The sequence below is a fragment of the Bombina bombina genome, chromosome 6 (assembly GCF_027579735.1).
Source record: "Bombina bombina isolate aBomBom1 chromosome 6, aBomBom1.pri, whole genome shotgun sequence".
Classification (NCBI taxonomy): domain Eukaryota; kingdom Metazoa; phylum Chordata; class Amphibia; order Anura; family Bombinatoridae; genus Bombina; species Bombina bombina.
This window is the reverse complement of record NC_069504.1, coordinates 1032508971-1032522940: the sequence shown is the minus strand read 5'-3', so window position 1 is coordinate 1032522940 and position 13970 is coordinate 1032508971. Positions and strand designations below refer to the sequence as shown.

The window sequence follows — 13970 nt, the reverse complement described above, 5'->3', positions numbered from 1 at the left end:
AACACTAAATTACACAAAATAAAAAAAAATATCAGATATTTAAACTAATTACACCTAATCTAATAGCCCTATCAAAATAAAAAAGCCCCCCTAAAATAAAAAAAAAACCTAGCCTAAACTAAACTACCAATAGGCCTTAAAAGGGCCTTTTGCGGGGGAATTTCCCCAAAGAAATCAGCTCTTTTACCTGTAAAAAAATACAAACAACCCCCTTAACAGTAAAACCCACCACCCACACAACCAATCCCCCAAATAAAATCCTAACTAAAAAAAACTAAGCTCCCCATTGCCCTGAAAAGAGCATTTGGATGGGCATTGCCCTTAAAAGGGCATTTAGCTCTATTGCTGCCCAAACCCTAATCTAAAACTAAAACCCACCCAATAAACCCTTAAAAAAACCTAACACTAACCCCTGAAGATCCATCCTAAATGAAGCCGGGAGAAGTCCTGAGCCAAGCGGCAAGAAGTCCTCAATGAAGCAAGGAGAAGTTTTCATCCAAGCCGGCAGAAGTGGTCCTCCAGACGGGCAGAAGTCTTAATCCAGACGGTATCTTCATCCATGGCGCGGAGTGGGTCGATCCTGAAGACATCTAGCGCGGAGTTCCTCTTCAATACGATCGCCGCCGTAAACTGGAACTTGAATGCAAGTGACGTCATCCAAGATGGCGTCCCTTGCATTCCTATTGGCTGAAATGTTCCAATCAGCCAATAGGATTAGAGCTGCTAAAATCCTATTGGCTGTTCCAATCCGCCAATAGGATTTGAGCAGCTCTCATCCTATTGGCTGTTCCAAACAAAAAAAAACTCTTTGACTTCTGACTTCTGACTTCAGCTCAGCATTTAAACTGCCGCCCTCTGTGAGTCCGACTGACTACTGTCCACGCTGCAAACACACTGCTGTCCCACTCACTGACTACACATGCTCCCGCTGAGCTGCACCAATAGGTTAAGATGATCTGTGACCCACTAGGTATCAATCACGTGTCAACCATGTGATATGTATAGCAGGCAGGCAGAAAGTCGGAAACCAAAAAAAAAAAATAAAAAAAAAAAATAGTGCTGAAGTTGGGACATACCTACACACTTCTGCCGACACACTAATGTGTCACGACACACAGTTTTGAAAGCTCTGCCTTACCAGCTTAAATTAATAGACTCTGGATGAAATCCAACAAGTTCTAAGGCCAAAAAAAGTATCAGCTTTGTAAGGCCCATTTAAAGGGACATGATACACAAACTTTGTCTTTCGTGATTTAGGTAGAACATACAATTTTAAAGAACTTTCCAGTTTACTTCTATTATCAAGTATGTTTGAATCTCTTGGTATCATTTGTTGAAAAGGCACCAATACACTACTGGTTTCTAACTGAACACATGCATGAGCCAACGACAACCGGTATATAAATATACAGCCACCAATCAGCAGCTAGAAACTAGGTTCTTTGCTGCTCCTGAGCTTCCCTAGATAAACTTTTCAGCAGAGGATAACAAGAGAAGGAAACAAATTAAATAATAGAAGTAAATTGGAACGTTGTTTAAAATTGTATGCTCTGTCTAAATTATTAATTAATTATTAATTTACTGTCCCTTTAACATTACCAATATGTATGGTGCTAGAAACTGATAGGGACATAACTGTAGCTACATAGAGATGAAAACAGATTTGTATAAAGTAGTAAAGCATCTGTGCCTTTACATTTTGTCTATGCACCTGTACCTTTACATTTTGTCTATGCACCTGTGCTTTTACATGTTGTCTATGCAACTGTGCCTTTACATGTTGTCTATGCACCTGTGCCTTTACATTTTGTCTATGCACCTGTACCTTTACATTTTTTCTATGCACCTGTACCTTTACATTTTGTCTATGCACCTGTGCTTTTACATTTTGTCTATGCACCTGTACCTTTACATTTTGTCTATGCACCTGTGCCTTTACATTTTGTCGATGCATCTGTGCCTTTACATTTTGTCTATGCACCTGTACCTTTACATTGTGTCTATGCACCTGTGCTTTTACATTTTGTCTATGCACCTGTGCTTTTACATTATGTCTATGCACCTGTGCCTTTACATTATGTCTATGCATCGGTGCCTTTATATTTTGTCTATGCACCTGTGCTTTTACATTTTGTCTATGCACCTGTGCTTTTACATTTTGTCTACGCATCTGTGCCTTTACATTTTGTCTATGCACCTGTGCCTTTACATTTTGTCTATGCACCTGTGCCTTTACATTATGTCTATGCATCTGTGCCTTTACATTTTGTCTATGTACCTGTGCCTTTACATTATGTCTATGCATCTGTGCCTTTACATTATGTCTATGTACCTGTGCCTTTACATTATGTCTATGCATCTGTGCCTTTACATTATGTCTATGTACCTGTGCCTTTACATTATGTCTATGCACCTGTGCCTTTACATTATGTCTATGCATCTGTGCCTTTACATTATGTCTATGCATCTGTGCCTTTACATTTTGTCTATGTACCTGTGCCTTTACATTATGTCTATGCATCTGTGCCTTTACATTATGTCTATGCACCTGTGCTTTTACATTATGTCTATGCATCTGTGCCTTTACATTTTGTCTATGCACCTGTGCCTTTACATTATGTCTATACATCTGTGCCTTTACATTATGTCTATGCACCTGTGCTTTTACATTATGTCTATGCATCTGTGCCTTTACATTTTGTCTATGCACCTGTGCCTTTACATTATGTCTATGCATCTGTGCCTTTACATTTTGTCTATGCATCTGTGTCTTTACATTTTGTCTATGCATCTGTGCTTTTACATTATGTCTATGCATCTGTGCCTTTACATTATGTCTATGCATCTGTGCTTTTACATTTGTCTATGCACCTGTGCCTTTACATTTTGTCTATGCATCTGTGCCTTTACATTTTGTCTATGCACCTGTGCCTTTACATTATGTCTATGCATCTGTGCCTTTACATTTTGTCTATGCACCTGTGCTTTTACATTTTGTCTATGCATCTGTGCCTTTACATTTTGTCTATGCACCTGTGCTTTTACATTTTGTCTATGCATCTGTGCCTTTACATTTTGTCTATGCACCTGTGCTTTTACATTTTGTCTATGCATCTGTGCCTTTACATTTTGTCTATGCACCTGTGCTTTTACATTTTGTCTATGCATCTGTGCCTTTACATTTTGTCTATGCACCTGTGCTTTTACATTTTGTCTATGCATCTGTGCCTTTACATTTTGTCTATGCATCTGTGCCTTTACATTTTGTCTATGCACCTGTGCCTTTACATTTTGTCTATGCACCTGTGCCTTTACATTTTGTCTATGCACCTGTGCTTTTAGATTTTGTCTATGCACCTGTGCCTTTACATTTTGTCTATGCACCTGTGCCTTTACATTTTATCTATGCACCTGTGCTTTTACATTTTGTCTTTGCATCTGTGCCTTTACATTTTGTCTTTGTCTGATAACAACTAGTACATAATACCTGGAATTAAAAAGGGAAATTCTAGGTTTTCCGAACGAAATGTATTTTTAATACTACACAATAGGCTCAATTTGTTTATATGTAATGGAATCATATCAGAGATATTAGAGGGATTTTCACTAAATCATCTAGGCTTATAGATTCTACTCTACTAGCATGAAATCAGGTTTCAGATTTCAGAAAACCTCAATATAAAGTAAAACGTTTTGACCCAATATATTGTAGCCCAAGGAAAATTAATGAAGTACTGGACATGTATCCTGCAAATTCACGGCAGCTGACACCTTTGAGTCCATTTTACATCATTCTAAATTTAAGCTTGCAACATTCTACACTGTAATTGCTGGAGTGATGTAAATATCTGTCCCCAATTGCCCACAGCAGAGACAATAAGCTAAACTACACTCAGGAGGCTTTTCAAAGAGCATGACCCTGAACTTCAAAACAATGCAAATTTTACTACTAAAATTAAAAACTTAAAAGTTTCTAAAATGTTTATTTTGTATGCAGACCTTTTTTCAAGGCAGTGTTTAACTGCTGATATATACTATGCATATATAAGTATGACTTTAATGTCCCTTTAAACATCTGTGTTACTACACATGCTTTTTCCTTTCATTACTGTGAGCTTTGGGCCGGCTTGTTAAAGAAGAGTATTGTGTTTATATGTACAAACAAACTGAACTGTAATTATCTTTAATCAGCACAGTTAATAGAATGACATAATTTATAGTTCTGCTTCTATGTACCACCTACAGATCTCTAGTAATGTTTATAGCCGTTACCTCATTTTTTTCAGTGATTATTCCAAATGATTTAAATAATATGAATATAACAAATGTGATTCCAGCGTGTAATCAATAGTGCTTACCTGAGCCATCTGTCTTTCGAGTTTTGATCGTGGTAGATCGTCAAAATAATTCTCGTTTCTTCTCCTCCGTCCATCTCCCTGCATCATAATATGGGAAAAGTCTAGAGATCCACTGTTGGGATACAGCTTTGCGGATATGTGGGCTAGAGAGGAGAATGATACTTAGCATTAGCACTTCATGGTCAGACGCTTTAACCTATATTTTTATCATATACATAAAAGACCAGAATGTAAAAATGTTAGATTTAAGTGAGTAAAATATTAAAGGGACATTCCATTCAAAATTTAGAGTTTTAGAGTTAGCATGTGTACGTGACGCATAGCTAGATATTCTCAGTGCACCAGCATTTTAAATACGGTAGCTACTTAGAGTGCCAGTGGGAATTGTATCATGTCAGCATTTAACAAATTGAGTCATTACCTGATGGTACAAGCACCTTAGGCTATCTGGGTAACTGTTGTGTTTAAAATACTAGTGCACGGAGCATACTCAAATATACTTTTGAAACAGCTATAACTTTTAAAAGACGAATCTTTGCTAATATATGTACATTACAAAAATGCTTCTATTCAAATCTGAAACGCATCCATGTGGATTTAAAATTTGCCTGCAATGTCGCTTTCAAGTCACAACAGATATGATAAAATAGGCATAGATTATTAAAATAAAAATAAGTAATTATATTTTCCGTATATGTTAAAACCCTTTGCTGAAGTGATGCAACTGCCTTCCTGTGCAGTTCTAGAGCAGGATATGGCCAGTGATTGGTAGATATGCATGTATGCTACTTCTGATTAGCTCATTGGTCGTGTCCTTTTAAGGAGCAGCAATACATTGAGGGCTAGATTACGAGTGGAGTCTAAATTACACACAAGCGAAAAGGGGTTTAAGTAACAAAAAAGTGTAACAAAACACATCATAAATACATTACACAGTACAGTTACACTCATAATAACACCATCTAATAAAAATTATTTAATAAAATATTGCACAAAAAATAATAAGGGTTCAAAAATATGAGGCCTCGTGTGTAAGAAAAAAAAAGACAGGCTTTAACATTGCGATACATACATATACATGTTTAAATAAATAAATACATGTGTGTATGTATTTATTTATGTGTTGGGCCGCCATCAGGGGGTGACAGGGGTGACTCCTGTCAGGGGCCCAATGAGCCAGAGGGGCCCCATGAGGCTCATTGGGCTTTTTTAATTTTGGCAGCCACCAGTGGGTACTACAGCAGAGTGCTAATTGAGCATGGGAAATGTTATTACAAGGAGTAAAGTATTAGCATTTGAGAGGATTTCTTAGTGTTCACTAAACCACTATGCTCAGTGTGTGCCTGAGTCAGACGGCAGATCACTTTCATTTGAAGAGGAGGTAGGATTTACTTACCAAATGTTTTTTATTTCTTTGTGAAATTTTGGATTGTAATTTCAGTGTGGTAGTAGTTGTATGGTGGGGCTAGTGTATTTATGATTATTTGACAATGCTGTAGAAATTCTATATTTAAAACCATGCAGAAATGTTTCCTCCTCAATACACAAATGGTAGATGCCCTTTTGGCAGATATGCATTTTATATATATATATATATATATATATATATATATATATATATATATATATATATATATATATATATATATATTACATTCCAGTTTACTGCCCCTTTATGCAAGGACTTTCCAGATGCAAGGAGGCATTTTATCTAAGATTTTTACATCTGCATAAAATTTTATACTCTCAGACGAAGATTGCTCAGTGTTTGAAATGAGACAGGTTATCTTAAAACTGTTCAGTTTACACTACAGCTGACTTAGTTTTGAAATACATACCAACAAGCCTAAATCCTGCATTTAACCAGATCTAATGGTATGAGTACCACAGCTTATGGTCCCACCAAGACCATATAGAGTACAGCGTTTTCAAAATCCATAAATACAGCTGACAGATGGGAAAATTTGTACACTATATTTGAAGTGGTGCTCTTGGTTGGGGAAAATGGGGAAAAAACAAACAAACAAACATATGTCAACCTTTTAAAGATACTTTTCTTCATCTAGCCATCTACCCAGCTCATTAATGTACAATTTTGAATTCACAGAATTATTTTTGTTTGCACATTTACAATATGATTCTTTAAAAAGTGATCTCTTAATTTCTGCATTTTTTTGTATCATGCATGTCACACACTGTTGATTTAGGGGATGCAAGGTGCATACATGTTTCCTCCTGTGAGTGTTTCTGTGGGTGTATGTGTTTATGTCTTTGTGCTTTGGTTTGTGTCTCTATGTGTATGTATTTTTTATCTGTGGGTCTCTCTGTGAGGGTGGGTGTGTATGTCTTTGTGCATTTTCTGTGGATGTCTGTGAGGGTGTGTCTGAGCTTTTTCTATGGGTGTTTCTGTGAGGGTGTTTGTGTGTGTGTATGTATGTATGTATGTATGTGTTTTCTGTGGGTGTCTCTGTGAGGGTGTGTGTATGTCTTTGTGTGTTTTCTGTGGTTGTCTCAGTGAGGGTGTGTGTATGTATGTCTTTCTGTGTTTTTGATGTGGTTGTCTCTGTGTGTGTGTGTGTGTGTGTGTGTGTATGTCTTTGTGTGTTTTCTGTGGGTGTCTCTGTGTGTGTATGTGTGTATATGTCTTTGTGTGTTTTCTGAGGCTGTCTCTGTCGGTGTTTCCTTGGGTGTATGTGCAAGTTTGAGTTTGTGTGTGTGTGTCCATTGTCTGTTCCTTTTTAGGACATTTTGACCTTACTACTAATTATTCACATCTTTCTACAGACTTTGAGACTATTAAGACCTTTCCGGAAGTAACCACTCCACCATTTAACCTTTAAATTATTGTTTAGGCAGTTCAGGGCCCTTCCTTTCAGTCACTGCATGCTGTTGTCATAATTTAGTTGTCATCTTCCTTTACAAAAAGATAATCAGAACTCCATATTTTGTTTTCTAAATCTCCTTTTTTTTTTACAAAACTGTAGTTTACCTCATTACTTGTCAGGTCAATGTAAACAAGTGCTAAGTGTCTGTTTGGGTTTCTGTGTCTGAGTGTGTTTCTTTGCGTGTCTGCTAGAGTGTCTATATGTGAATCCTTATGTGTGAGTGTGTTTGTGTGTTTCAGTGTATAAGTGTGTCTGTGTGTGCGTGTATGTTACTACCTTTACAACATTTCCAAGTTTAAATAGACAATTAAGAATAAAGTGCATATACGTTTTAGTCACTTGGTCAAAAATTGCACATGTCAAAGGGGGGGGGGGCCCTGACCAATGGTTGAGTCAGGGGCCCCAAAATTTCTAGTGGCGGCCCTGTGTGTTTATATGTATTTACAGACATATATACACATATAAACACATACATACATATGAACACATATATAGACATATACTGTGTATAAGTGCATTGAAGCCCTTTGCAGTTAAGTAGATGAAAACATGTAAAAACATATGTAAGCAATATTCATTTTTAATAAAGTTATACTTTGTATTTACTGTAAATATTTCACATCCCAATGTTCTTCACATAGCAGTATATGTTCTAAGTATTTTTAAATAGATATTCCTATATATATCTGTATATATTTATTATAAATACTCATGTATGCATTTATGAAAACAACAGAACATATTCTGCTATGTGAAGAACATTGGAATGTAAAATATTCATATTTTCATGTTGGGTTAGCACACTTGAGAATATGCTATCGTGTTTGCGAGCGAGAAGATTGTTAGGGATTTTTCACTGAATTCTATGGAGGAATACGTTATCACATGCGCAATATACAGGGAGTGCAGAATTATTAGGCAAGTTGTATTTTTGAGGATTAATTTTATTATTGAACAACAACCATGTTCTCAATGAACCCAAAAAACTCATTAATATCAAAGCTGAATAGTTTTGGAAGTAGTTTTTAGTTTGTTTTTAGTTATAGCTATTTTAGGGGGATATCTGTGTGTGCAGGTGACTATTACTGTGCATAATTATTAGGCAACTTAACAAAAAACAAATATATACCCATTTCAATTATTTATTTTTACCAGTGAAACCAATATAACATCTCAACATTCACAAATATACATTTCTGACATTCAAAAACAAAACAAAAACAAATCAGTGACCAATATAGCCACCTTTCTTTGCAAGGACACTCAAAAGCCTGCCATCCATGGATTCTGTCAGTGTTTTGATCTGTTCGCCATCAACATTGCGTGCAGCACCAACCACAGCCTCCCAGACACTGTTCAGAGAGGTGTACTGTTTTCCCTCCTTGTAAATCTCACATTTGATGATGGACCACAGGTTCTCAATGGGGTTCAGATCAGGTGAACAAGGAGGCCATTTCATTAGATTTTCTTCTTTTATACCCTTTCTTGCCAGCCACGCTGTGGAGTACTTGGACGCATGTGATGGAGCATTGTCCTGCATGAAAATCATGTTTTTCTTGAAGGATGCAGACTTCTTCCTGTACCACTGCTTGAAGAAGGTGTCTTCCAGAAACTGGCAGTAGGACTGGGAGTTGAGCTTGACTCCATCCTCAACCCGAAAAGGCCCCACAAGCTCATCTTTGATGATACCAGCCCAAACCAGTACTCCACCTCCACCTTGCTGGCGTCTGAGTCGGACTGGAGCTCTCTGCCCTTTACCAATCCAGCCACGGGCCCATCCATCTGGCCCATCAAGACTCACTCTCATTTCATCAGTCCATAAAACCTTAGAAAAATCAGTCTTGAGATATTTCTTGGCCCAGTCTTGACGTTTCAGCTTGTGTGTCTTGTTCAGTGGTGGTCGTCTTTCAGCCTTTCTTACCTTGGCCATGTCTCTGAGTATTGCACACCTTGTGCTTTTGGGCACTCCAGTGATGTTGCAGCTCTGAAATATGGCCAAACTGGTGGCAAGTGGCATCTTGGCAGCTGCACGCTTGACTTTTCTCAGTTCATGGGCAGTTATTTTGCACCTTGGTTTTTCCACACGCTTCTTGCGACCCTGTTGACTATTTTGAATGAAACGCTTGATTGTTCGATGATCACGCTTCAGAAGCTTTGCAATTTTAAGAGTGCTGCATCCCTCTGCAAGATATTTCACTATTTTTTACTTTTCTGAGCCTGTCAAGTCCTTCTTTTGACCCATTTTGCCAAAGGAAAGGAAGTTGCCTAATAATTATGCACACCTGATATAGGGTGTTGATGTCATTAGACCACACCCCTTCTCATTACAGAGATGCACATCACCTAATATGCTTAATTGGTAGTAGGCTTTTGAGTCTATACAGCTTGGAGTAAGACAACATGCATAAAGAGGATGATGTGGTCAAAATACTCATTTGCCTAATAATTCTGCACTCCCTGTATACAAATTTTCGGCTTTTTATGTGTATCTGGTTAGCGCGCGAGCGAAAACAGTTGAACTTTAATTTATAATACGAACTCTACCCGACGCACACAAAAAAAACGCAATTCTAGTGGAATTAGCATTCCTGTGGGAGTAATCTGGCCCTAAATGTGAACTGGCAAAGTGGTTTAACACATAATGAGAAAAGGTCATTTATTTAAAAACTAGTCCTAAAGCCCGTTCACACAGGACTTTTTTTGCAGTACAGCGGTCCCACCCCTTGCGCTCTCTCCCTCCCCCTGTCTTTTGCTCTCTCTCTCTCCCTGCCCCCTCTCGTTTGCTCTCTCTCTCCCCCTCTCTTTTTCGCTCTCTCCCACTCTCTTTTGAGCTCTCTCTCCTCCCTCTCTTTTGAGCTCTCTCTCTCCCCCTCTCTTTTGCGCTTTCTCTATCCTCCTCTCTTTTGCGCTCTCTCTCTCCCCCCTCTCTCTTGAACTCTCTCTCTCCCCCTCTCTTTTGCGCTCTCTCTCTCCCCCTCTATTTTACGCTCTCCCCCCTCTCTCTCCCCTCTCTTTTGTGCTCTCTCCCCCTCTCTTTTGCGCTCTCTCTCTCTCCCCCCCCCTCTCTTTTGCGCTCTCTCTCTCTCCCCCTCTCTTTTGTGCTCTCTCTCCCCTCTCTTTTGCGCTCTCCCCCTCTCTTTTGCGCTCTCTCCCCCACTCTTTTGAGCTCTCTCCCCCTCTCTTTTGAGCTCTCTCTCTCCCACCTCTCTTTTGCGCTCTCTCTCTCCTCCTCTCTTTTGCGCTCTCTCTCTCTTCCACCTCTCTTTTGCACTCTCTCCCCTCTCTTTTTCGTTCTCTCCCCCCTCTCTTTTGTGCTCTCTCTCTCCCCTCTCTTTTGCGCTCTCTCCCCTCTTTTTTGCGCTCTCTCTCCCCCTCTCTTTTGCGCTTCCCCCCTCTCTTTTGCGCTCTCTTCCTCTCCCCCCAGTTTTGCGCTCTCTCTCCCCCTCTCTTTTGCGCTCTCTCTCCCCCTCTCTTTTGCACTCTCCCCAATCTCTTTTGCTGTCTCTCTCCCTCTCGTTATCCCCCTCTTCTGCTCTCTCTCCCCCTCTCTTTTGAGCTCTCTCTCTCCCCCCTCTCTTTTGCGCTCTCCCCCCCTCTCTTTTGTGCTCTCTCTCTCCCCCCTCTCTTTTGCTCTCTCTCTCCCCCTCTCTTTTGCGCTCTTTCCCCCTCTCTTTTGCGCTCTCTCTCCCCCTCTCTTTTGAGCTCTCTCTCTCCCCCCTCTCATTTGCGCTCTCTCCCCCTCTCTTTTGCACTCTCTCTCTCCCCCCTCTCTTTTGCACTCTCTCTCTCTCCCCCTCTCTTTTGCACTCTCTTTATTCCCCTCTATTTTACGCTCTCTCCCCCTCTCTCTCCCCTCTCTCTCCCCCTCTCTTTTGCACTCTCTCTCTCTCCCCTCTCTTTTGCGCTCTCTCCCCCTCTCTTTTGTGCTCTCTCTCCCCCTCTCTTTTGCGTTCTCTTTCTCTCCCCCCCTCTTAGGCGCTCTCTCTCTCCCCCTCTCTTTTGCGCTCTCTCTCCCCCATCTCTTTTGCGCTCTCTCTCCCCCTCTCTTTTGCACTCTCCCCCTCTCTTTTGTGCACTCTCTCCCCTCTCTTTTGCTGTCTCTCTCCCTCTCTTTATCCCCCCTCTTCTGCTCTCTCACCCCCTCTCTTTTGCGCTCTCCCCCCTCTCTTTTGCGCTCTCTCTCCCCCTCTCTTTTGCGCTCTCCCCCCTCTCTTTTGTGCTCTCTCTCCCCCTCTCTTTTGCGCTCTCTTTCTCTTCCCCCCTCTTAGGCGCTCTCTCTCCCCCCTCTCTTTTGCGCTCTCTCTCCCCCCTCTCTTTTGCGCTCTCCCCCTCTCTTTTGTGCACTCTCCCCCCTCTCTTTTGCTGTCTCTCTCCCTCTCTTTATCCCCTCTCTTCTGCTCTCTCACCCTCTCTCTTTTGCGCTCTCCCCCCTCTCTTTTGTGCTCTCTCTCCCTCTCTCTTTTGCGCTCTCTCCCCCTCTCTTTTGCGCTCTCTCTCTCCCCCTTTCTTTTGCACTCTCTCTCCCCCCTTTCTTTTGCGCTCTCTCTCCCCCCTCTCTTTTGCGCTCTCTCCCCCTCTCTTTTGTGCTCTCTCCCCTCTTTTTTGCGCTATCTCTCTCCTCCCTCTTTTGCGCTCTCTCTCCCCCTCTCTTTTGCGCTCTCTCCCCCCCCTCTGTTTTGCGCTCTCTCCCACCCTCTTTTGTGCTCTCACCCCTCTCTTTTGCTCTCTCTCCACCCCTCTCTCTCTCTCTCTCTCCCCCTCTCTCGCTCTCTCTCTCCCTCCCCCCTCTCTCTCCCTCCCCCCCTCTCTCTCTCTCCCTCCCCCTCTCCCCCCTCTCTTTTTATCTCTCCCCCCTCTCTATCTCTCTCCCCTTTATCTTGCGAGCGACCGCGCCCGACCACGCCCCCTTTATGCCCGGACACGCCCCCTTCATGTGCCTTCCCATCTGGTCACGCCCCCTTCATGTCTGGCCACGCCCTCGATAACGCCCGGCCACGCCCATCACTGTCACAGATCAGGTATGGATCGCAAAGGCCAGGTGTGTTTGTCCTTGTGCTGTCTCTACTGCGCATGACAGCTTCAGACAAACATACTTGGCCTTTTATATAATAGGATAAAATGCAAATTAGAACACATATACTTTCATGCTGTTATAAACCATATGCACCAGTAGATCACATTTGGTGAAATCTATTCACTTTCAAATATCCTCTATTTACATAAAACAAAAAAACATTGGCCCAAAATGTCTCTAAAGTGGTCAATATATATATATTTTAAAAACTTTATATTCAGTATCTTTAATATACAGTTACACTCATATAAAACACTATTTGATAAAAAAAAATATTTATATATATTAATAAAAATATTTCATAAAGGTTCAAAGGTATATGGTATTTGGCTATATATATATATATATATATATATATATATATATATATATATATATATATATATATATATATATATTATATATATATATATATATATACAGTATATATATATATATATATATATAAATAATAATTCTTTAATATTTAATAATGTGTTTTACTATGTATTTACTGTAAATATTTCACATTGCAATGTTCTTTACATACAGGGAAATGTCATTTTTATTTTAAATACATATTTCTATATATCTGTTCCTATAGCTATATAGGTATAGATATATATTTAACATTATCAGATACCGCGTTAGACCTAAACCTGAAACATGTTACGCATATTTTACATTCCAATGTTCTTCACATAGAAAAATATATATTTTCTATTATTAAATATATATTTCTATAAATATCTGATAATGTTAATGTAAAATATATATCTATACCTATACATCTATAGGAATAGGTATACAGGTATAGGAGTATATATATATATATATATATATATATATATATATATATATATATTTACATGAAATATATATTTGTAAGAAAAACATTGAAATGCAAAATACTAATAACTCCTGTCGGGTTTGAACGCAACTCTCTCTCTCTTTCTCCATTGAAGTCTATGGGGAGAAAAAGTTAGTGGTGTTGTGATATTTGAAGTCCTTGGGTTAGCGAGTCAGGTTTCACTCAATTGCAAAAGTTTTACTTTCAACTTGTAATACACAAGCTAACCCACGTAAGAAAAAAGATTACCTTTAGGGAAGTTTAACGATCAAGCGACAGAGCTAAATAGCATGCCACTTGTAATCTAGCCAATTGTGTTTTATGTTCCTTTAAAGATAATAATGATAAGCACTTTTACACTAATAAGAGTTAGACAGATTGATAACCCAACAAACACACATGTCCACTTATAATACCCTTATTTAAATCCCTAAAAAAAAGACATTAGCACATTTCTCTTGGAGCAGGTTATTTGCACACTTGTCACTTTTAAAAGAGTTCAAATCAACATACAAACCCTTCAAACTGTGATGTAATTGTGAAGTCCAGGAAATTTCTATATTGTTTATCCTTAAAGGGACACTGTACTGTAAAATGTGTTCCCTTAATGCGTTCCAAATAGCTTGTTATATTTACTGCATAGTATTAAATGTATGAGAAATTGTTCCTTCATATTAATTTTTGTATTTGAAATAACAGAATTTATGTTTACCTGATAAATTACTTTCTCCAACGGTGTGTCCGGTCCACGGCGTCATCCTTACTTGTGGGATATTCTCTTCCCCAACAGGAAATGGCAAAGAGCCCAGCAAAGCTGGTCACAT

The 13970-nt window shown here is 39.4% G+C and overlaps 1 protein-coding gene across 1 annotated transcript in view; it reads right to left on the bottom strand.

Moving 5' to 3' along the window:
• The window catches only part of ANKS1B (ankyrin repeat and sterile alpha motif domain containing 1B), a 367766-nt gene that overhangs the window by 171775 nt on the left and 182021 nt on the right, over nt 1–13970 (bottom strand). Inside the window, exon 2 of the mRNA XM_053718773.1 lies at nt 4359–4501. Coding sequence (XP_053574748.1) covers nt 4359–4445 — 87 coding nt within the window. The 5' untranslated portion in view covers nt 4446–4501. The remainder of the gene's footprint in view (nt 1–4358; nt 4502–13970) is intronic.